The 24,866-nt window shown below is 44.3% G+C and overlaps 1 protein-coding gene and 1 non-coding gene across 4 annotated transcripts; one reads left to right on the forward strand and one right to left on the reverse strand.

Annotated features, from left to right (window-relative positions):
- The first annotated feature begins 672 nt into the window (after positions 1–672).
- On the forward strand, positions 673–24,355 carry ZKSCAN8 (zinc finger with KRAB and SCAN domains 8). 3 transcript variants are annotated; one of them, XM_047102023.1, is made up of 6 exons: positions 673–927; positions 17,427–17,935; positions 18,537–18,675; positions 21,743–21,834; positions 22,124–22,247; positions 22,840–24,355. In XM_047102023.1, exons 2-6 carry the CDS (start codon positions 17,519–17,521, stop codon positions 23,799–23,801), a joined length of 1,734 nt encoding a protein of 577 aa, XP_046957979.1. In that variant the 5' UTR covers positions 673–927; positions 17,427–17,518; the 3' UTR covers positions 23,802–24,355. The 3 variants fall into 3 exon arrangements, with proteins under 3 accessions (XP_046957979.1, XP_046957977.1, XP_046957978.1); XM_047102021.1 differs by lacking the exon at positions 673–927 and adding an exon at positions 7,479–8,028; XM_047102022.1 differs by lacking the exon at positions 673–927 and adding an exon at positions 16,950–17,275.
- TRNAE-CUC (transfer RNA glutamic acid (anticodon CUC)) lies at positions 4,881–4,954 on the reverse strand. Its single transcript has one exon. It is a non-coding gene; the product is annotated as a tRNA-Glu (tRNA).
- Positions 24,356–24,866: the final 511 nt, after the last annotated feature.

The following is a 24,866-nucleotide window of genomic DNA, read 5'->3' on the forward strand; positions in this document are numbered from 1 at the left end:
AAACATTTGCATTTTTTAAGGCAATGTCCATGTAAGGGTGTCTCCCCAGGAAGAGAAGGAAGAACTCTAAAACTCTAGAAACTTCTTGTCGACAAAGTAACAACAAATATGGTAACAATCTCATCCATCTTTACTGTGCTTCACCTGAAGGCCCCCATAATCTTCATTTGCCGACAGGTGGACATTATATTTAAGGTGGTGACTTGCGCCATTTCAAGGAGTGATGCCGTTTTCCTGGGTCTCCCCATGTATACAGGAGGTATACCTGTTACTGTTATGCCCAGAATTCGTGATTCCCAAAGACCACCAGGGAGCTGAGTCCGATGCAAAAGCAAAGAGCCTTTATTCGAGCTAGCTCGAACTCAATCCCCTACCTGCACCGACGCAGCGGTGAGATACCAGAGAGAGAGGCAGTTTCAAAAGCACAAAGGTTTTATAGGGGTCTAGGGGCAGTTGGTGAGGTAATGGCTGTGGCCTCAGCCATTTGGCTGGGGAAGGGTGGGAGTCCTGTTACGCAGGTCGCCGGCGTGTTTTGATCAGGAAGTTTGAACGGGTGATCGGGAGGTTACTCAAGGGGAGGAGGCGTGGTCTGAGGTTTCTGCGATTTTCCCGGAAAGGGGGCATGTCGGGGACGCAGTCATTCAAGGTGGAGGACACTGAACAAGATGGAGTCGGACGGCGTAGGTCCGCCCTTTCATTACTAAACGTCTTTTTCTCCTGTTAACATTTTTATTGGCTGTTGGGGGGACCTCAGCCAAAAACCTGGAAGGGTAGCTTGGAAGTTATTTTGGCTCTCCCATTAAAGTAAAGTGCAAGACAAGACTGGAGTAAGAGAAAACCATGAAGAATGGAAAAAGGTTGTGGTCATTGTGAGCGACCTATAGCTGCTCATCTCAGCAGTCTCACCAAACTTGGCACCTGGCACAGGTGAGCTCTTGAGAAGTATTACCTGGGTGAATAAGGACAGATCTCAGGGAAAGGAATTAATAGAAAAGAAAGGAGAAGGTGAATCATATTGACTAAATTTAGCCACTTGACGAAACAAGTCAAACCATTTTTCCTGTCTGAAATGTATGGCACATCTGCATATTTTAAGGAACACTGCATACCGGAAGTGGGAGAGAGCGAGATCTCGGAATAAATACTAGATGAGGAAGTTTATACTCTGGTTAAGAGCATGTACAATAATAACAAGTAATACAAAATAGAATGTGATAAATAGATTAATAAAACCCTGAGAAGAGAGACCTGTTATGAGAATAACAGACTAGTGTTTAGAATGATAGGAAACAATGAGACAACTCCTGGACTTGAGAGGACTCGGGAGACTCACAGTGATTATGGGGTAAGGAGAGGGGCATTCTAGAGGGCAGTAAGGCAGATAGGATTGCTAATGGTAGAAAGAAAGGAAAAGATCTAAATGTCTGTCAATAGGAGGGACTGAAGGTCTCTGGTCAGCTCAGGGAATGCACATGTGTTCCAATCAGACTACTTTTTGCCTTACATGGGCATAGATGATGTCAGGATAAGGCTGTAACCTCTGTAGTACTCAGCCAATGAGGAACCAGGGGACGGACTTGCACACTAGGAGATAAATTGTCTGCTGTAACTGCCCCGAGTGTGCCTGTCCATCAGACACCCACTCTTGTAAGAACATTGATTAAAGCCTTGCTTCACTGTGCTGTGAGTCTCTGCATCCCACCTTTGATCCGGTTGATGGGTTATTTCTAACAATCTTTATTATCCTTGTTAGGAAATAAATGTGCTCCAAAAGGAGATACATCTTTGAAAAGCTGAACTGAAAGAAAATTTGTCAGAAGACTTAGAGAAATGTGAGAAATCCTTGGAGAATTGTTTCCCAACATTCTAGGTAGTAGCATTTGGGGGTAGAGGAAATGTCAGCTTTTATTTATTTACTTACTTAATATTTTTGTGTTTGCTTTATATACATGTAGATTCTCACTTTTATCATATTTTGTTATTTTAATATTTTAAAATATGATAAAAAACAAAAGGCAAACAAAGAAGTTTAGTCAGCTTGGGTCACTTCTTTGAGTCTTGTAGTTTTATGAGCTCCTGTATGAACAACCCTAAAGTTTTGTCCTCCAGTTAAACTGTCTCGTGTCGATTTATGAGGCCGACCAAGGAACCAAGAAGGGAAGAGAGAAAGTTTTTCCTCCCCTGCCTCATTACAGGTATTCCGTTTTTCTGTTCCCTGGGTTGTCTGTCCGTGCTCTGGGGTCAGATACCTCTGCCCCTTCTCCTTCATGCTCTGCTCTTGATGTTCATCAGGTGTCTTCGGACGCGCGGTATCGCGGTATCGCTTGTATCTGGGAGTGAGTCACGTGCTGGTGACTGCAGGTGGCGTGAACTTCCACTGTCGTGGGAGGAGGCTGCTTCTGCAACTGGTCTTACCCGGTGGAGAGTCTCAATCTAGGTCCCACACGAGCAGGCTACAGGCAGGCCAAGGCCCTACGCAATTACCAAAACAGGAACCTTCCTCTAGGGCGGCGGGCTTCAGTGTACTTCACTTTTAGAGAATGCTATCTTTATTTTTCCTCCTCTTTGTTCCATTGTAAATGTCCTGAATCATCTCAAGTTTTGCTCTGCTTCGTTCAGTCTCTTGGTGAGAGCCTTTCCGGTTGTTTTGGAAAGTGAGTATCTAGCTGTGGGCAGAGGACGCGAGCCCCAGCGGCCAGCTAGGGAGCATCTCCAAACTTCCCCAAATGCAGTTCTTAAATGAATGACCCACTCTTGCCCTTTACAATTGTCGGTCCTGAGGTTTGACCTTCTCCGGTGATACTGAGTGAGGAAGCAAGTGTGAGAATCCAGCCACCTATTAAACCAGACTTCAAAGAGATAGCAAAAATGTGAAGTAATTCCACTCCTTTCACTAACTTTTTGTTTTAGAAGATATTCTTAGATTCCATAAAATGTATTAAAGTTAGCATGTAATGGAAATGTTATTGTCATTTCAAATATTTTTTAATTCCTCAGTTTTAATTTCAAATACAGCAAATCTTGATGGATATGAGCCACATAAAAATAAGCTCTTTGGGGTCCTCATTAGTTTTTAAGAATATAAAAGGAATCATGAAACCAAAATTTTGTTATTTTTTTAAGTTTATTCTGAGAGAGAGAGAGAGACACACACACACACAGAGACAGAGAAAGAGAGAGACAGCAAGTGGGGGAGGGGCAGAGAGAGAGGGAGAGAGAGAATCCCAAGCAGGCTGACAAGCTCAGCACTCTGCACTGACAGCACAGATGTGGGACTTGATCCCAGGGACCTGTGAGATCATGACCTCAACGGAAATCAAGAGTTGGGGGCTTAACTGACTGAGCCACCCAGGCACCCTGAGACCAAAATTTTAGAAAATTACTATGCTAGTCCATATACTACATATGAAGTGATGCTTCTGAAACTAAAATTCAGAGCAACTGAGGAGAATCTGGGAACACCTTTGAGGTTCCAGGTGTGGAAAATATTTGGAGTGTTATTGTAACAGCACTCCAACTGATCTCAAGGGTGAATTCGCTTCAATTTTATGCACTCCTTGCTTGCTGACCTAAGTCCCTGTGTCTGTGGCAGAAATAACCTGCTTTCCTTGAGATTTGCAGACCACTGGCCTTGAGGAGTGAAGGACCAGACTTTCCCAGAGGATATGGCCTGACTGCATTGGAAAATAGCTTTGGCTTTGCCAGAGAGTCTGTTCAGGGTCATGTCCACATATGACCACCACCTGGGCACCTGCTTCTCCTGTGTGTAGCCCCCTCCCTTTCCCATGCCTTCCCCTTTAAAATTCTCTGAACTATGGGGCACCTGGGAGGGTCAGTCTGTTAAGTGTATGACTTCGGCATGATCTCACGGGTCGTGGGTTCGAGCCCCACGTCGGGCTCTGTGCTGACAGCTCAGAGCCTGGACCCTGCTTCAGACTGTGTCTCTCTCTCTCTCTCTCTCTTCCCCTCCCCAGCTCATGCTCTGTCTCTCTGTCTCAAAAATAAATTAACATTTAAAAAAAATTCTCTGGCCTCACCTGGACAAGGAAGATGGTCTTTGAAAGATTTGTCCACCCTCTTTACCACCGAGGTAACACCCTCTTTACTACCTGGGAGGTAGTCCACCTGGCTTCTTGACTAAAGTAAACTTTCCTTTCCCACAATCACTTGCCTCTGAGCACAGATTTTCCAGCAGCGAGCAGCTGATGCTACGTTTGGAAATGTTTCTCCATCTGGTAACATTAATAGAAATTTGTCCCCTGCTTATAGAAGTGGGGAAAGTACAAGTAACTGGAGTCTAACATTTTTGTGCCTTGGTGGGGCTGCTGTTGTTGTTGGACTTAGCAACTCAGGAAGTCTATGTGTCCTCTAATCCCTGGTGTGGCTAGTTCTAGTAGTGGTCTAAAACATGAAATGCTTTCTTAGGGTATGGCTCAGTTGGTTAAGCATCTGACTCTTGGTTTGGGCTTAGGTCGTGATCTCACCGTTTGTGGTGAGATCTCAAGCCCTGCACTGGGCTCTGCTTATAGTACGAAACCTGCTTGGGATTGTCTCTCTCCCTCTCTCTCTCTGCCTGTCCCCTGCTCGCTCTCTCTCTCTCTCTCTCAAAATAAATAAACTTAAAAAATTAAATGCTTTTTTTCCATAGTAGGAAGTTAATGCATAATAAAGAATATTTATAAGTGAAAAATCAAGAAATAGCAGTGTTAGTACCTTATAAATATAGAGGTTAATATGAAAAGTAAAAGGAAAGAGTTAACTGGATATCTCTAGGGAATAGATATTGGTAGGGAATGGAGGAGTGAGGCCTGGTGTTTTTCACACCATAAAACTAAGCGTACTATTTAGTTTTGTTAACTTTTTTTTTTAAGTAGGCTCTATGCCCAACGTGAGGCTTGAACTCACAACCCTTGAGATTGAGAGTTGCATGCTCTACCAACTGAGCCAGCCAGGCGCCCCCAACATAATAAATTATTTTTAAGTTTATTTATTTATTTTGAGAAAGAGAGAGAGCATGCAAATAGGGAAGGGGCAGAGAGAGAGGGAGACACAGAATCTGAAGCAGGCTCCAGGCTCTGAGCTGTCAGCACAGAGCCCACTGGGGAGCTTGAACTCACGGACCATGAGATCATGACCTGAGCCGAAGTCAAACGCTTAACCAACTGAGCCGCCCAGGTGCCCCACCAACATATTTTCAAGATTCATCCGCATTATTCATCTATTAGTAGCTTCTTTTTATTTCTGAGTAGTATATATTGTATGAACATTACACTATTTCACTCTCTATTCTCCTATTGATGAACATTTGGGTTTTTCCAGTTTGGACCTATTATGAATAGAGCTGCTGTGGACTTGTGTTTTCATATGTCTTAGCTAAATGTCTAGAAGTGAGATTACTGGATCAGAATGTAGGCATTATTTAACTTCATTAAAAATGCCAGTTGTTGAAATTAGCATACCATTTTAACTCCCACTAGCATTGAATGACAGTTCCAATCTCTTCATATCCTCACCAGTACTTGGTGCTGTTAGACATTTTAATTTTAGCCATTCTAAGGGATATGTAGTGGTTTTAATGTTTTGTTGTGATTTTTGTTATATTTCCCCATATGACGTTGGGTACCTTTTCATGTACTCATTGGCCATTCAGATATCTTCTTCTGTACAGTGTCCGCTCAGATCTTTTACCTACTTATGTTAGTTTGTCTCATGATTGAGTTGTGAGTGTCCTTTGCATACTCTGTATACTAGTTGTCAGAAATATGTATTACACATGTTTTCCAGGCTGTAGCCTCTCTTCTCACTTTCTTAATGGTGCTTTTTCTTGAGCAGAAGGTTTAAATTTTGATGAAGTCAAATTTAGCAATGTTTTCTGTTATCATTAGTGCCTTTCGAGAAATCTTTCCTTAGGTCATGATACTATTTTACTTCTAAACTACCTATGTGGAGCGCCTGCGTGGCTCAGTCAGTTAAGCGGCTGACTCTTGATTAAACTCAAGTCGATCTCAACATGATTGAGCTCCACGTTGGGCTTTGTGCTGATGGCATGGAGCCTGCTTAGGATTCTCTCTCTCTCTCCCTTTCTCTCTGCCCCACCCTCTCTCTCTCTCTCTCTCCTTCTCTCAAAATAAATAAATAAACTTAAAAACAAAAACAAAAACCAAGGGCAGAGTTCCTAGTCTGTTGCCAGTTACTTCCAGTCACCACCCCATCTGGGAGGCAAGAACTATAAAACAGCAAAAATAAGTGTTTTGAAGGAGTCTAGAAACACTGTAACTTCTCAGTGCTTATTCTTATTTGTTTCATTGTGATGATTAGATGAAAACAAAAAAACCCTAAAAACAAATAAAACTACTAAGATTTAGTCCTGATGGGTGGACAGAATATTTTCTGGTTCAGGCTGGAGACCGGATAGAGACATTGGCGGTGGGTATCAGTAGGAGCAGCTAAAGAGGGGAAGTTAAGGTGAAGATTGGAGGGGCACCTGAGAACTCAGAATAAGTGGGTAGTTAGGAAAGATGTTGAAGGGATCATAATAGGAGGGGGACCTAAACAACACAAATAAGACATTTTCCTCAACCCCCACCCCCAAATCCTAGTTAGTCTGAAATGCTAAATCTTTAATACAATGGTATTAAAGTGTGCACTAACAGTGCAGTAGGTGACTGATGTCAGCCTTCTGTAATCTCAAGTGACCTCAAGGAGATCCCAAAACAGGAAGAACCGGAAAAACAGTGAAACACAGGCCTGCAGGCAATACTTCTGATCAAATATGATAGACACATAATGCATTAAGGCGACGTGTAAATTAAGATTTACACCTATGTGGAAGTCAGTGAATCTTAACGTTTACAAGGACAGATGGTAGATACCCTGAGAGGGCAAGGATTTGGAGCACTGCTTGCAAGCACGTGTACTCTTTCCATTTTTGCGTAGGACCCCTGGAAGCTAATAAGCATGCAAGCAGTTGTTCAGAAGAATCTGAAATAGTGTCTCAGTAAGACAATGACTAGAATAAAGCCCCTACGAATCTACTGTGAGATTGGCTTTCTCTCAGTCAAGAAAAGAATGAATGTAGATGGGAACGTAGATTTGTGGTATTAAAACAAAAGTCCACTAGTGAAGCTTTCCTCCCGGGTTTGGTATTTGAAAAGCTAAGCTACAAAGCTGGCTTTAAGAGATTGCAATTCAGTAAGATAGAAAAGGGCTGAACAGATACAAAGATTCAGAGGAAATTTATTCTCAATCACAATGGTTGGTCTTTCTTTCTTTCTTTCTCTCTTTCTCTCTTTCTTTCTTTCTTTCTGAGAGTAGAGAGCGAGCGAGAGCGAGAGAGAGAGTACAAGTAGGGGAGAAGGGCAGAGGGAGACAGAATCCTAAGCAGGCTCCACACTCAGCACGGAGCCGGTTGTGGAGCTTGACATGGGGCTCGATGCCCCCAACCCTGGGATCATGACCCCAGCCGGGACCAAGAGTCTGACACGCATCGGACTGAGCCACCCAGCCGCCCTTACAATGGTTGTGTGAACACAACAGTACAAGGTGTACTATTATTAAGCGCCATAGGGGATTCAAAAGGCTGTGAACCGTGATGGGGAGGAATTCCTCAAACGATCGGCAGTCTGTACGGGAGGCTCGGAGGACAGCCGAGTGCGGGGGTCTTTCCGCGCCCAGTCGCCAGCACCGCCAGGGCCCGAGCTGGCACCCACGTCCCCACTCCCGCCGGGCACCGCTAAGCGCGCACCGGCGGACCAGCCCAGGGCCTGCGGAGGGCGGGGCGCCGGTCCCCCGAGCCGGCCGGCCATAGAGCTTCCAGACCTCCAGGTTCCTAGAGAGCCTCCGGAAGTGCCTCCCGACAAGATGCGCGTCGGTCGAGGTTGTGCCTTCGCGGGTTTGGAAGTTAGAGGCTGGCGGGCCCGCGTCCCACTACAGCTCTCGCCCCGGTTTGCCCCCCGCCCTTCCTGCGAGTCCGTCCGTCCGTCCTCTGCAGCCTCCCTTCCCCGCCCCGGGCCGCCCCCGGAACTCGCGGTGAGTAACGGGCCGGGCTCCGGGCGGGGGAGGGGAGGGCTTTGTGGGCCAGAGTAGGCCGCCGCCGGGGCCAGGCCTGAGGGTCCGCAGGGGGCGCGGACTCGGCGGGAACCGAGGACAGACCGGATCGGGGCCGGGCCTGCGGCTCCGCAGGAGGCGCGGACGCGGCGGGAACCGGGCACAGACGGGGCGGGCCGGGCATCAGGGTCCGCGGGGGACGCGGACGCGGCGGGAACCGGGGACCGAGGGGCCAGGGCCGGGCATCAGGGTCCGCAGGGGGCGCGTCCCCAAACTCTCGCTTTCTTCATCCCGTTCCTCTTTTTGGGGTGCTGTTGTTCTTAAAATGGGAAACCGGCCCCACGTTATCTTTTATGCAGCTGTTCCCACGATCCGAATTGTTTTTACTCAGCAATTTTGCATTTCCTTCACGATACAAAAAAAAAGAAAAAATTTTTTTTCAAGCTGTACTTTGTTTTTGGAAGCCCCGAATTATCCTTGGAAACCTATGTTTGCTGTTAAGGCAATCTGCTGTTCGTAGTGTATGCAGAACACGGTGGCGCGTTGAGATAACTGCACAAAAGACACATTTGTCACATCTCTGGGGTAATAGAGAATTCACCCTTACTCAGAGTACTTACTTTGTTCCTCAAGGCCGACTAAAGTAGATGCCTGGGAACCCTTTTTGAAGGGGCCCCGTTTCTAAAACTCAGGGCACTCACGAGTGGTTTTTTTTGTCAGGCAACAGTAAGACCGCCGCTACCACCTCTCAAAACAACCCATATTCCTGTTGTTTGATTAGTTCAGTTAAGTATATTTATGCAGGAGTCGTTTTAACAAATCGTAAGTATTTTGAATTTGTGGTGAAGGGTGAAATGTAGCAGATGTTCAAACTGGCTTCCTCACTTTGATAACTGTAAAGCACAGTTTTGGCTTCACCTGTTTTTCTCTTGACCTTTAAAGCCTGGACAATCTCTTTCTTTTGTTGTCGGTTCTCAAACATCCCCAAGTGGACCTCATTAGTTTGAAGGAAGAAAAGCATTCCTTTTCATCTATTAAGAGAATAATGCTTTTTTTTTTTTAATTTTTTTTTCAACGTTTTTTATTTATTTTTGGGACAGAGACAGAGCATGAACGGGGGAGGGGCAGAGAGAGAGGGAGACACAGAATCGGAAACAGGCTCCAGGCTCCAAGCCATCAGCCCAGAGCCCGACGCGGGGCTCGAACTCACGGACCGCGAGATCGTGACCTGGCTGATGTCGGACGCTTAACCGACTGTGCCACCCAGGCGCCCCAAGAGAATAATGCTTTTAAATCGGAGTTGTGTCTTTAGTAGTTCACAGGATTATGTACCATTTGAGATCAGGAGACTGTACATGTTGACTATTTTAACTTCCTGAATCAATAAACTTGAGCAAGTATTTTTTTTTTTTTTTAAGTTCATTTTATTTTGAGAGTGGGGAAGGGGCAGAGAGAGAATCCCAAGCAGGCTCTGTTCTGTCAACGTGGAGCCCCATGTGAGGCTCAAACCCGTGAACCTGAGCCAAAATCAAGAGTCCGATGCTTGACTGAGCCACCCAGGTACCCCTTGACCAGGTATTCTTTTTTTTTAATGTTTTACTTTATTTTTGAGAGACAGAGACCGAGCATGAGTGGGGGAGGGGCAGAGAGAGAGGGAGACACAGAATCCCAAGCAGGCTCCAGGCTCCGAGCTGTCAGCACAGAGCCCGACACGGGGTTCAAACCCACAAACCGTGAGATCATGACCTGAGCCGAAGTCAGACGCCCAACCAACTGAGCCACCCAGGCTCCCCGACCAGGTATTCTTAAAAGAGGATGTAAGAAGCAGTCTTCACCCCTAAAGTGCTTACATGAAACTGAGAGGCAGGTACATACTAGACTAATATTGTAGTCCAAATATTGAAGTCCAATTATAGGTTGTAATTGTCAAAAACTTGATTGGAGAGGGAAGAGACTAAAAAGTGGAAAATTAGATACTAAAAAAAAAAATAGGGTGGGGAAAGGACAAGACTGGTTGGCTGATTTGGTGTAAATTATGAACAGACCTGATAATTAGATGACGTCTCTGGGTTTCACTATTGAGACTTTATTAAGTGTTATTTACTATGATGTTAATATGTTATATTTACTTTAATATCTTAATATAAAGTTCTTTTTAATTTTTTTTAATGTTTATTTGTTTTTGAGAGAGAGGGAGAGGGAGAGCACGAGCAGGGAGGGGTAGAGAGAGAGGAAGACACAGAATCCAAAGCAGGGTCCAGCCTCCAAGCTGTCAGCACAGAGCCTGATGTGGGGCTCAAACTCATGAACTGCAAGATCATGACGTGGTTAAGTCCAAGGCTTAAACCAGCTGAGCCACCCAGGCGCCTCTTAATTGACTTCTCCTAAATTTTTAAAAGTTATTTTAAGATGTGGGGCACCTGGGTGGCTCAGTCGGTTAACCGCCCGACTTCACTCAGGTCACGATCTCACAGTTCATGGGTTCAAGCCCGTATTGGGCTTTGTGCTGGCAGCTTGGAGCCTGGAGCCTGCTTCGGATTCTGTCTCCCTCTCTCTGTCCCTCACCCACTCACACTCGCTCGCTCTCTCTGTCTCTCTCTCTCAAAGATAAGTAAACATTAATAAATAAATAAATAAATAAATAAATAAATAAATAAATAATTTTAAGACCATGGATGTTAATCCTCGCTGTTCAAAACAAAAATGATTACGCCTTGTCTCAAATTCTCCACAAAATCTTCATGAATTAAACTCTCTGATGTTAGACACCATATTTAACCCTATATCTTACTTCTCTGTTCTTGGTATTAGTAGTTACTCACCAAACTGTTGTTCTCATCCTTATCTAATTAAAAAAAATTTTTTTTTACATTTATTTATTTTTGAGAGGCAGAGCACAAGTGGGGGAGGGGCAGAGAGTGAAGGAGACAGAATCCAAAACAGGCTCCAGGCTCTGAGCTGTCATCACAGAGCCTGACACAGGGCTCAAACTCACAATCCGTGAGATCACGACCTGAGCCGAAGTCAGACACTTAACTGACTGAGCCACCCAGGCACCCCTCAGCCATATCTAATTTTAAAGATAATTTTCCAACTTTTTTCCTTTTCTGTCCATGCTCTCTAAGGGTGGTTTTTTTAAGTTTATATATATATATATACATATATATATACACATATATACATACACACGTGTGTGTGTGTATGTGTATATGTGTGTATAGATGTGTGTGTGTATGTATGTGTATATATATATATATATATATATATATATAATTTTGTTGTTGTTGTTGTTAAGAAAGAGAAGGAGAGAGTGTGTGCGATCTGGGGAGGGGCAGAGACAGAATCCCAAGCAGGTTCTGTGCTGTCAGCACAGAGCCCGACACAGGGCTTGAACTCACAAACTGTGGGATCATGACCGGAGCTGAAATCAAGAGTCAGCTGCCTAACCAACTGAGCCACCCAGGCGCCCTGATATATTTTTTAGTAATCTTTACCCCCCAACATGGGGCTCAGACTCAGCACCCTGAGACCAGGAGTCGCAAACCCTTCCCACTGAGCCAGCCGGGCATCCCTCTAAGTAAGGTTCTTAATGGCCCTGGAGTCCTTGCATGGGCATCAGGTCTGTGAACTGTGCTGAAATTGAATGTAAACTTTTGTGCCTATGGGGTTTTTTTCGATGGAAAAGCTCTGTGTTTTCATTTGATTGTAGAGACTGAACTACCCCTACCCCATTCTTCCCCCTGCCCCCTAAAAAAAACTCCTGAAAGAGGCACTGCTTTCAAGACTCATGTGAAGAAGTAGATGTAATCTGATTTTCCTCCTAAGGGCCTGTCTCTCCTCTTTCTTTGAGGATTGTAGGTGTGGTTTTATCATGTTCATCTCTTGCCAGCTGTTTTGGATATACTGCCTTCATTTATGCTCCTTTCCATTGTCTGTAGTGCTGCCTTTGTGATCTTTCTGGAATACAAATGTGTAATAAAACTTCCTTGTTTTATAAGAGGGACAGAGAAGAAGGTGACTGCCACAAACAAACATTTGCAATAAAACCGTGGCCATGGGCACACATTTACAGTACCTACACAATGTGATCAATCCTCTATTTGGACCATGTGAAAAATGTCTTGGCAAGAATGAGCACCTTAATCTGCTTGTGGGTTGGGGCATGTCAGAGTGGGAGTGACAGACACCTCATGAAAAAAATAGGAGGTAAGCTGAGACTTTTAAGTTAGAATGAATGGTTTCAGCTAGACCGGGGTTTATGAACCTTGGCATTGACAGATCATCCTTTGTTGGGGAGTCTGTGTTATGCATCGTAAGTTGTTTAGTAGCATCTTGGGCTTCTACCTACTGGATGCCAGTAGCATCCCTTCCCTTCAGTTTTAACAACCAGAAATGTTTTCAGAGATTGCCAAGTGTCCCTGGGAGAGGGGAGCAAAATTGGCCTCGTTGAAAACCACTGAACTAGAATAAAGAGCTCTGTAATAGAGTGGAGCTTAAAGAAAGCCACATTTGGGGGTGCCTGGGTGGCTCAGTTGGTTGAGCGTCCGACTTTGGCTCAGGTCATAATCTCACGGCTCGTGAGTTCGAGCCCCGCGTCGGGCTCTGTGCTGACAGCTCGGAGCCTGGAGCCTGCTTCATATTCTGGGTCTCCCTCTCTCTCTCTCTCTCTCTCTGCCCTGTCCCACTTGTGCTGTCTCTCTCTGTCTCTCAAAAATAAATAAAATAAACATTAAAAAAAATTTTTTTTTAAAAAGAAAGCCACATTTGGAATAGGTATGTGAAGGTGAGCTTATAGTAGATAAAGGTAAGCAGGTTTACATACCATAAAGGCCATTGCATATCATGCTGAAGAGGTGGGTTCCCTTTCAAAAGATTTTAAAGTGATGAGTTATATTACATATTTATTAAAAGTCTTTCTAGAAAGGTGTTAATTTTATAGGGTAACATATTATAACAAAGTAGCACAAGCTGGGTGGCTTAGCACAGCAGAAATTTATTCTTTCATAGTTATGGAGGCTAAAAGTCCAAAGTCAAGATGTTGGCAGGGGCGCCTGGGGGCGCTAAGTTGGTTAAACATCTGACTTTGGCTCAGGTCATGATTTCGTGGTTCATGGGTTCAAGCCCCACATTGCGCTCTCTCCTGTCAGAGCAGAGCCTGCTTCGGATCCTCTGCCCCCTCCCCTCTCTGTCCCTTCCCCACTTGTGCCCTCTCTCTCAAAAATAAAATAAACAGGGGCGCCTGGGTGGCGCAGTCGGTTAAGCGTCCGACTTCAGCCAGGTCACGATCTCGCGGTCCGTGAGTTCGAGCCCCGCGTCAGGCTCTGGGCTGATGGCTCAGAGCCTGGAGCCTGTTTCCGATTCTGTGTCTCCCTCTCTCTCTGCCCCTCCCCCGTTCATGCTCTGTCTCTCTCTGTCCCAAAAATAAATAAATGTTGAAAAAATAAAATAAAATAAAATAAACAGAAAAAAAAAAAGATGTTGGCAGAGCCACGTTCACCGACTTTCTGGTTGTTACAGGCATTCCTTGGCTTGTGGCTGCATAACTCCTTACCTCTGCGTCTGTGGTCTCACAGCTCTCTTCTTTGTCTGTGTCTTCACATGGCTCTCTCTTTGTATATCTCAGTCTCTGTGTCTCTTACTTTCCTAAAAGAACACCAGTCGTGTTGTATTAAGGGCTTACTCTACTCCAGTATAACCTTATCTTAACTTAATTACATCTGCAAAGACCCTATTTCCAAATAAGGTCACATTCGCAGGTATCAGAGGTTAGGACCTCAGCATGTCTTTTGGGAGGACACAGTTCAACCCACAACAGGCAGCTGTGGGGAACATGAATGAGAGAAAAGAACAGCCAAAGGCAGGAAGACCACTTAACCACTGCAAGTACAGGCAAGAAGTGATGTCTGTTACCAAAGCTAAAGGCCATAGACATACCCACAGAGAAATAGGACCCTTTAATAAAGTCTTTAGGTCTATAGGTTTTGTATCTAAATCTTGCTCTTAAACAAAGACAGATAACTTCCGTGTTAGATATTATAAATAATAGCCCTTGAATGATCTTTGATTCTATCAATAAAGTAAAAGATACAGATCTTTACTTATACAGAACATACAATTAAGTTAGGAAGTCAGAACTCCTTTGCAACTAATAATACATAACTGTAGGAAAATTACTCATTTAAAGTAAGCTCTACACCCAACGTGGCACTTGAACTCATGACTCTGAGATCGAGAGTTCTATGCTTTTCTGCCTGAGGCAGCCAGGTGCTCCAAGAAAAGATTCTAAAGGAGAAAATATTGTGTCTATTCCTTTAAGAATAGGTATTTGGGGCACTAATGAAAGAAATTGGAGAAGACTTAAATGGAGAGATAGAGTGTGTTTATAGAATGGATATTAAAATGTCAGTGAGCTGTATAGATCCAGCACAAATCCAGTTCCGGGAGAGAGGGTTGGTAGGAATTTGTATCAAAAGACCATGGAATTAGAAAAAACAGAGGCTCCTGGGTGGCTGAGTGGGTTAAGCGTCTGACTCTTGGTTTTGGCTCAGCTCATGATCTCACAGTTTGGTGGGTTCGAGCCCTGCATCAAGCTCTCTGCTGACAGTGTGGAGCCTGCTTGGGATTCTCTCTCCCTCTCTCTCTGCCCCAACCCCACTCACGCTGTCTCTGTCTCTCTCAAAATAAATAAACTTAAAGTCAAAACAATTTTGAAAATATTGCAACAAAGTTGCAGGACTCTTAATATTTGGTTTTAATATTTTAAAGCTGCAATAATCAAGACAATTTTGTTTGGGGAAAAGGGTAAACATATAGGTCAATGGACCAGAATAGAGATTACAGAAATAAACCCACACATACGTGGTCAATTGATTTTTGACAAAGATGTAAAGATAATTCAGTCGGTAAAGGGGTAATCTTTTTGAAGGTGCTGGAACAATTTGGTAGCTGTGTTCCAAAAAATTAAACCCCATCCACAACTCAAATTCTATACAAAATTTAACTCAAAATTTGGGATGCCTGGCTGGCTCAGTAGGTGGAGTGTGTGATTCTTGGTCTCGGGGTCATGATTTTGAGCCCCAGGTTGGGTGCGGAGATTACTTAAAAAAATTAACTCAAGATGGATCATAGACCTATGGTAAACCTAAAACTATAGAAGTTTTAGAAGAAAACAGGAGAAAATCTTTGCGACTGTGAGTTAAGCAAAAATTTCTTAGGTATGACACCAAAAGCACAATCCCTAAAAGAAAAAAAATGACAAATTAGACTTCAGAAAAGTTATGGATTTGTGTTCTTGGAAAGGCACTGTTAAAGGAATGAAGAGGAGGAAATATTTGCACATCATATATATCATAATGGTCTTGGTGTCCAAGATATGTAAGGAATTCTCAAAACTCAATAATAAAGAAGTTTATTTTTAAAACAGGCAAAAGTTTTGAGCAGATAACTTCACCAGAGAAGATAATATGGGTGGCAGACCAACAGGTGAAAGGATGCTCTACAGAATTAGAAGGAAGATGCAAATTTAGACCATAGTGAATAGGCATCTGGGTGGCTCAGTCAGTTAAGCAACCAACTTCAGCTCAGGTCATGATCTCGTGGTTCGTGGGTTCGAGCCCCACATCAGGCTCTGTGCTAACAGCTCAGAGCCTGGAGCCTGCTTCAGAATGTGTGGCGTGTGCTCACTCTCTCTCAAAAGTAAACATTAAAAAAAAAAAAAAAAGACCATAGTGAGATATCAGGGAGTGGTTAAAACATAAACTAATTAATTAAGCCATAATGAGATACCATTACATACTTGTTAGAATATCTAAAATTAAAAATAAAACCATATCAAATGCTGCTTGTTAGGATAGAGAGAACCAGTTCTCACATACAGCCAGCGGAATGCAAAGTGTTATAGGCACTTTAGAAAACAGTTTTGGACTCTGCTGTCAGCATGGAGCCTGCTTTGGATCCTCTGTCCTCCCCTCTCTCTCCACCCCTCCCCTGCTCATGCTCTCTCAAAAATAAACATTAAAAAAAAAAAAGCTTTACAGTTTCTTATAAAGTTATACATACACCTGCCATGTGATCCATCAGTTTTACTTTAGATATTTACCCAAGTGAAATGAGAACATGTTTACACAAAACCTCAAATGCAAATGTTCATCGTGCCTTTATTTGTAATCGTCAAATACTGAAAATGAGTTGAGATACCTCTCAACTAGGGAACAGATAAACATACATCTCCATAAGGAATAAACTACTGGTACACACAACATTGATGACCTCATATGTATTATGCCAAGTGAAAGATGCCAGACTCAGAAGGATACCTACTGTATGAGTCTATATATAAAACATTCTGGAGGTTGTTAGTGTGTGTAGATGGGGCATTTAGGTTCCTGGAAAGGTAGCAACCAGTGCTCCAAAGAGTTGTAGAGTGAGATAAGGTCCACGGGAGAAGTAGTTGGCTTTGACATAGGAGGGAAGATGGAGAGCACAGAAGAATAATGGACATTAGGTGGAGAAGACTTTGGTGTTAGGAATTCTGGACAATAGCTTGAGCTAGATTGTGTAGAAATGTATGTCTGTTGGGGTGCCTGGGTGGTTCAATCCTTAAGTTCAGGTCATGATCTCATAGTTCGAGTGCCACATTGGGTGAGCTTGAGCCCTGCTTCAGGTGAGCTTGAGCCCCACTTTGGATGAGCCCCGCTTCTCTTCCTCTCTCTCTCTCTCTCTCTCTCTCTCTCTCTCTCCCTCCCTCCTCCCCAACTCCTCTCTCTGTCAAGAAAGAAAGAAGGAAGGAAAGAAGGGAAATAAAGGAAGAAAAGAAGGAAGGAAGGAAGGAAGGAAAAGAAAGAAAGAAAGAAAGAAAGAAAGAAAGAAAAAGAAAAAGAGAAAGAAAGAAAGAAAGAAAGAAAGAAAGAAAGAAAGAAAGAAAGAAAGAAAGAAAAAGAAAGAAAAGAAAGAAAGAAAAGGAAGGAAGGAAGGTAGAAAGGTAGGTCTATTGGGCACAAGGGATAGGTTGAGAGTTGAAGTGTGTAGAAACAGTATAGCTAGAGTTGCAAATACTGAAGGTTAAATCAACATCAGTGAAGACCAGCTGAGGTTAAATGCAGAACTTCAATTAGACCCAGTCTACGTGGTTTCCTAACTTTGTTTTGCCATATTCCCCATCCCCAAGGAGAGGAAGCAGAAGGAAGGGAATATTCCCCAGATGGATTTGGCATGGCAGAAAGCTAAGGAGGTAAGGTGTTACTTCTGGAACAGTGGAGAGGATCACTTAAATGACCAAGCCCTGAAGTCTGTGTTGTGGTAGGAACTTGTTAAGATGTCTTAGTAAATGACTATGACCTTTGATTTGCTTTAATATTGTTTGACGATTTCTCTTCTCCAAGAATTGCCCTTAGAGAAGAGGCCCTTGGAAGGTTCTTCTTAAGAAGATAGAGAAGGTAGTGGAAACGAGCCTCCTGAGTTTTTCCAGCCCTAAATGGCAGCAGAATCAAGAAAGTTGTCAGCCTCATCCCCACCAGACCAAGCTCCTGAAGAAGACCTTGTAATTGTCAAGGTAGAGGAAGATCATGGCTGGGACCAGGAATCTAGTCTGCATGAAAATAACCCTCCTGGCCAGGAGTTATTCCGTCTGCGCTTCAGGAAGTTATGCTACCAGGAGACATTAGGACCCCGAGAAGCTCTGATCCAACTCCGCGCACTCTGCCATCAGTGGCTAAGGCCAGATTTGAACACCAAGGAGCAGATCTTGGAGTTATTAGTGCTAGAACAGTTCTTGACCATCCTGCCTGAGGAGCTTCAGACTCTGGTTAAGGAACATCAGCTAGAGAACGGAGAGGAGGTGGTGACCCTGCTGGAGGATTTAGAAAGACAGATTGATATATTAGGACGGCCAGTAAGTAGACGGGTGTGTGCATGCTGTGCCCACGGTGTGTGGAAGCTGGGTGATAGACACCAGCACCGCAGCAGTGGAATGAATGCTGGGTGTCGATTTCTGTTTGTGAGGATAAAAATGGTTCTAGTGCGGTGTGGCTCATATTCGTAGAGTCCTTTTTATTTTTGTAAAGGATATGTGTACGTTTTTTATCCTCAACATCCTTGCAGTGATCTTTGCCAAGTGGGAAACTGGTATGCAGGGAGCTTGAATTACTTCAGTGACTTTGGGCACTCATAATTAAAGGTAGATCTGAGACCAGAACTAAGGTTTCCTGGTTTGTTACCAAAAGTTTTTTCTGTTGAATAACTGCTCCAAGTTTCTGTTTATCAGGCTTCCCATGCCTTGGGAGTGCAAAATGGTAGGAAGGGCATCAGAAATGATGCCTTTCTGCGCTAATCAACACATTTGTGTTCTTACTGCCTCTAGGAAGTAAGTGAGATTCTGCTTCCTCTTTTCCCAAGCATGTGTCCCTAGAGATGAGCTCTTCTTGATTGTTTTATGTCGTTCACTTCCTCTCGCAAAGGAATTTCTTGTAACGCAGCTGCCCTGTTGTTTTCAGGTCCCAGCCCGTGCACATGGACATGGACTCTGGGAGGAGGTCGTACATTCAGAGTCTACACCAGGGCTTCCAGATACTCAGCTCCGACCCATGGCAATGCAGCACAAATCTCCGGTGTCCCAAGGGTCACAAGAGAAAGGTAAGGAACCAGATTTCATTGATGAGAGGGAGGAATAGAAAAGAAAGTACCTGTTGAGTTCCTGGAGAATCGGGAACTAGAATTTTTGTGTACAGACCAGTCCTGAGATCTGAGTTTAAGTGTTTATCTAGGCTTCAAATATAGACTGTCAGTCCCATTGGTAAGTTCAAGAACAAATCAAAGAATTTGGGGATTCTTATATATTCACACATTTCTGTTATCCCAGTATATTTTTTTTAATTTTAATTTAATTTAATTTTTAAATGTATTTATTCTTGAGAGAAAGAAAGTGAGCAGGGGAGGTGCAGAGAGAGAAAGGGGGACAGAGGATCTGAAGCAGGCTCTGCAGCTGACAGCAGAGAGGCTGAGATGGGACTCAAACTCATGAGCTGTGAGAACGTGACCTGAGCTGAGGTTGGATGCTCAACCAACTGAGCCATCCAGGTGCCTTCCCAATGTTGTTGTGTTTTTTTTTTTTTTTAAGTTTATATATGTATTTTGAGAGAGAGAGAGGGAGAGAGCATGTGCATGTTGGGAGGTGGAAGGGGCAGAGAGAGAGAATCTCACTTGATCCCACTAACAGGATCATGACCTGAGCCGAAACCAGAAACCAGAGTTGGGTGCTTAACAAGTGGTGGGGAGGGGAGGATGTGCTAGCAAATGCATGTACACGTGAGAGCATGAGCTGGGCAGGGTCAGAGGGAGAAGTAGAGAGAGAATCTCAGGCCAGCTCCACACCTCGAGCCCGGACATGGGGCTTGATCCCATGACCCTGGGATCATGACCTGAGCTGAAATCAAGAGTTGGACATTCAGCCCACTGACCGACCCATGTTACCTCAATGTATTAACAACATAGGCGTTTTGAGGTTTTGCTGGTATCATCATGCCACTTTATTTATAATTATTTCAGTATATAATTCTTCAAGCAAGAGCATTTTCTTTGATAGCCACAATAAATGCATCACAATTAGGAAGTGTAATGCTGATACCGTACTAATCTGGTCCATAGTTCATATACATGTTTTGTCAGTTGTCCCAGTAATCTTCCAGAATCTAATCCAAGATTCCATTTTGCAGTCAGTTGTTTTGTCTCTGTAGACTCCTTTAATTCAAAATAGTTTCTTGGCCTTTCTTTGCCCTTCATGACCTTGACATTTTTGAGAGTACAGGTTGGTTATTTTATAGAATAGCTGTAAAATTTGGGTTCGTGTGATGTTTCCTTACGAGTCAATTCAAGTTGTGCATATGTGTCAGGAACTCCCCAAAAGTACTGTTGTATCCTTCTCAGCATTACAACAGGAAATTGTCCTGTTATTGGTGTTGGTACCTTTGATGACTTGGTTAAGGTTATTCTTGGTTAGGTTTGGGGCGCCTGGTGGTTCAGTGGGTTAAATGTCCAACTCTTGATCTCGGCTCAGATCATGATCTCACAGTTAATGAATTTGAGTCCCGCATCGGGCTCTGCGCTGACAGCAGAGTCTGCCTGGGATTCTCTCTCCTCCTCTCTGCTGCTTTCCCACTGGCGCACACTCTCTCTCTCTCTCTCTCTCTCAAAATAAATACACTTTTTTTTTTAAAAAGGCTTGTTTTTGCTAAGGTAATCATTGTGGTTACTATTTTTCCCTTTATGATAAATAAGTAATTTGTGGGGGAAGTACTCTTGAGTCTGTGTAAGTATTTGGTCCACATCAAACTTTTGTTGCTAAAATACTAGTTTTAATATTCATTGTTGTGGGGCGCCTGGGTGGCGCAGTCGGTTAAAGCGTCCGACTTCAGCCAGGTCACGATCTTGCGCTCCGTGAGTTCGAGCCCCGCGTCAGGCTCTGGGCTGATGGCTCGGAGCCTGGAGCCTGTTTCCGATTCTGTGTCTCCCTCTCTCTCTGCCCCTCCCCCGTTCATGCTCTGTCTCTCTCTGTCCCAAAAATAAATAAACGTTGAAAAAAAAAAAATTAAAAAAAAAAATATTCATTGTTGCTTCTTGATTGAATCGGTGATTACTAAGACTTACAAAATGATGATTTTCTAACTATGTCATTCCTTCTACACTTACTTGTAATAGAGAGTGTTCCCTCCCCATTTTATTTTATATGTCAGTATGGACTCCTAAATTCTTACTTTATTCCAGAAATAAAGTATCTTTAGTTATCTTTATTTTATTATTGTGTTTATTTTGATGCTTAAATTGTCTCAGATTTGTTCAGAGGAGGCCCCCTTCAGTCTGGCTCCTGTGTCCTTTTGACACTTCCCTATCGTTTTTTTGAGAACTTCTTGCAGAACAAGACCATTCTAGTGTCATCTTGTATTTACTCTGCGTTTCTTTTTTCATTTATGTGTTTTATAGCAGTTCTATATAAATGGGTTTTTAACATTCCTAAAGAAGAAACATAGGAACAGTTTCAGTTAGTTATATAATTCTTGTCTAAAGTTCTAAAGCGTATTACCCAAAACACAGTAGTCTGTTTATTGGTGTTGCACTGTCTGATACCTATGGGAAGCAGATAGTGGCAGTGATGGTGGACATTTCAGGAAGGTAATAGAGTTAATAGAGGTAGATTGGTTCTGTCGGCTCTCATATTCCATTTGCCAAGACATGAAGACCTGAAGAAATGCTGTACACAAGCACAGGGATAGGACGTAGTTTTGGTGGGAGAGAAGAAATTGAAAAGCAGTTCCTGTTAGGAAACCAGCACTCTATTTTCGACGCGGAATTTCAGGCTGAGTGGGACATCAAAGTGCAGATGTCCTGTGGGCAGCCATTAGTGTGGACCCAGAGCCCAAGATACCAGATTTGATTTGATTTGATTTTTTATATTTTATATTGTTTCATTTTAATGTTTTAAATGTCTATTTAAGCAGTCTCTATACTCTGTACTCAAACTCATGACCCCGAGACCTGGAGCCACACGCTCCACGTACTGAGGCAGCCAGGGGCCGCTCAGCACCTCTTGTGCAAAATCTCTGACATGCATATCTTCTGAAATGCAGACAGCTTTGGAATGGGTTAGTGCTGCCTCCTGCAACTGTGGGACAGGGTGGTCTCACTCCTCGCTTCTTTCTCCTCTCAGCCATCTCTTCTTGTGAGAGTCCTGCCTCTTCCCAGAAAGGAAGTCCTGGGAACCAGGAGATGACGGCCACACTTCTCACAGCAGGGCTGCAGGTGAGTTGTACTGCTTCTAGGTCTGCTTCGCAGCACCGGCGGCATCTGCCACGTGCCCGGGCTCTCTGTAGCAGTACTCACCAGGAACTTGCCCCAGATGTTTCTGCATGATTCTTGATTTCCCCCACCAAATCTGGTGCGTTTTCCTCTTTGTCCCCCGCTTAGTTAGATCCCTTTACACAGTATGTTCCCACCCCTTGATCCTCCCCAGCACTGGCGGACCTCTGACAGTCTGGGTTTGAGCCATGGAACACTGCCAGTCCCACATGGGGATTTTGTTTTGTTTCAGACTTTGGAGAAGATCGAAGACATGGCTGTGTCCCTAATTCGAGAGGAGTGGCTTCTTGATCCATCACAGAAGGATCTGCATAGAGATGACAGGCCAGAAAATTACAGAAACATGTTCTCCCTGGGTAAGGAGAGCTCTGGTCATTGTCATCATTTAAGGTTTTTTTGTTTGTTTGTTTGTTATGTGATGGTAGCTGTGAGTTGTCTGAAAGACATTCTTAAGTTTAAACTCAGGAACTAACAGAGAGAAACAGTGCTGGCCCATGGACTTTTATTCTCTGATCCAGGGCTTCCTGTGGGTACTGTTCTGTCTGCCAGTGGGAGTCCTCTGCTCCCAGCCCTGTGGGACTTTCGGGCCTGTCGTGCTCCTCCCTGTCAGTGCCAGGGCTTTTCCCATTTCTGTCCTGTTAGGTCATTCACTACGTCTGTATTCCTACCCACTCCCCAGCTGCCCCTCAGGTGGTCCCTTCCCTGCCTTCGTGCCTCCCAACAGCGCTCCTTGTTCATGGCACTTCTTCCCCACTTGGCTTGTGGTACTTCTGCTTGGCCCTGTTCTCATCTCCCTGTATTATGATAGCAGCCTGGAGACAGATGGAAGCTGTGTGATTGCTGGTAGTTTTTCCATGTGTGTTTTCCTTTTCCCTTATATCCTATTCCTTTCTAACATGGAGAATAGAAAGTGACATTGGCTTGATGTTTATCACATTTTAATTTCAGGTGGTGAGACCAGGAGTGAGAACAGGGAATTAGCTTCGAAACAGGTAATATCTACTGGAATCCAACCACATGGAGAGACAGCTGCCAAATGCAACGGGGATGTTATCGGGGGTCATGAGCGTGGAGAAGCCCGAGATCTTCTGGGCAGATTAGAGAGGCAGCGGGGAAATCCCACCCAGGAGAGACGGCATAAATGTGACGAATGTGGGAAGAGCTTTGCCCAGAGCTCAGGCCTTGTTCGCCACTGGAGAATCCACACTGGGGAGAAACCCTATCAATGTAACGTGTGTGGGAAAGCCTTCAGTTATAGGTCAGCCCTTCTTTCCCATCAGGATATCCACAACAAAGTAAAACGCTATCACTGTAAGGAGTGTGGTAAAGCCTTCAGTCAAAACACAGGCCTGATCCTGCACCAGAGAATTCATACTGGGGAGAAGCCATATCAGTGCAATCAGTGTGGGAAGGCTTTCAGTCAGAGTGCAGGCCTCATTCTGCACCAGAGAATCCACAGTGGGGAGAGACCCTATGAATGTAATGAGTGTGGGAAGGCTTTCAGTCATAGCTCTCACCTCATTGGACATCAGAGAATCCACACAGGGGAGAAGCCCTATGAGTGTGAGGAGTGTGGGAAAACCTTCAGGCGGAGCTCACACCTCATTGGCCATCAGAGAAGCCACACTGGGGAGAAACCCTACAAATGCAATGAGTGTGGGAGGGCCTTCAGTCAGAAGTCAGGCCTGATTGAACATCAGAGAATCCACACTGGAGAAAGACCCTATAAATGTAAAGAATGTGGGAAAGCCTTCAATGGGAACACTGGCCTCATACAGCATCTGAGAATTCACACAGGGGAGAAGCCCTATCAATGTAATGAGTGCGGGAAAGCCTTTATTCAGAGGTCAAGTCTCATTCGGCATCAGAGAATCCACAGTGGAGAAAAATCTGAATCCGCAGGAGTTTAGGGAAAAAACTACAGTCCTAGTGTGGGCATTGTGCAGAATTAGAGAATCCACATGCTGGTGAGAGGTCTTTCAGTGCAAGTAAAAAGCCAGAAACTTTGTCATCACTACAAGCTTAACGTAGGATCAGAATCGATAGCGGGGGCAGAGTCTGAATAGCTCTTCAGGAGTTTGGGCCGGTTCCTTGATGCAGGTGGGTCAGCTGGACTGTCTTAGGAGGTGTCTGATGGAGTGGAGCTCCTGGTGGCCTAATGCGTCCTTTAGAAACGCAATAGCATCTGAGCAAGTGGCTGGTGGTGGAGGCACTTAACTTTGTCTTTCGGGTGAGTAGCTGTAGGTGTGAGAGAGGCTCCTCCCGGTTCCTCTGCTGCTTCCCATCTCCTGTGATCTCCTTCCCCCACTGATTCCCCGGCAGGCGCACTTGTTATCCTGATCTGATCTGAGAAGCTACTTTAGAGTTTGAAGCAGCCTCCGTGTGAGACTTATATTTGTATTTAGCTTTCTAAGAACCTAGTTCTAGGGAAATTTTTACAGACACATAACGTATTTATGCTTAAGTGTGCGTGTTATTTTATTCCAACGTTCCTGATAGTGGAAAACCGTATTCCCACGCAAACTCAGAATGCTATATTTTTAACAGCACTCCAGCATTTTTCTTCATATATCACCTTCACTGACTCCTCTGAGTCACTGAGCATCCATACGTGTCCTCCACCACCCCCACCCCCAGCACCTGTGTCAGCAAAAGAAGTGATGTTTGTGGGAGTGAAGCAGAGAAGGAGGTGAGTGGAGACTCAGCCTGGCTGCTCTCGAGCTTGGGTGGTTGTACCTTTGGGTGACTTCCGGCTCTCTTTTCCACCTTCCCACCGTACGCCGTGGTGCACAGAGGTGTGGACACTGTTCCAGTTATAGCATCGCGTGGGCGAAAGGGGAGACAGGTGCTTGAAGGCCTAAAATCCTTACAAAGAACGTGCACTCATCCCTTCTGGCCCATTACAGTCCTGCCCTCTCAGGTTCCTGTCAGTCTGCACAAACCCCTGACTGGATGGTCTGTCACTGCTGTCATTG

The sequence above is a fragment of the Lynx rufus genome, unplaced genomic scaffold, assembly GCF_022079265.1.
Source record: "Lynx rufus isolate CCGP_SWC_20201006 ecotype Redwood Valley unplaced genomic scaffold, mLynRuf1.p SCAF_6, whole genome shotgun sequence".
Lineage (NCBI taxonomy): Eukaryota > Metazoa > Chordata > Mammalia > Carnivora > Felidae > Lynx > Lynx rufus.

Coding starts and splice junctions, on each gene's coding strand:
- ZKSCAN8 (XM_047102023.1), top strand. CDS start 17,519: ATGGCAGCAGAATCAAGAAAGTTGTCAGCCTCATCCCCACCAGACCAA. Junction 17,936..18,536: donor TTGATATATTAGGACGGCCA/GTAAGTAGACGG, acceptor TGTTGTTTTCAG/GTCCCAGCCCGTGCACATGG. Junction 22,248..22,839: donor CAGAAACATGTTCTCCCTGG/GTAAGGAGAGCT, acceptor TTTTAATTTCAG/GTGGTGAGACCAGGAGTGAG.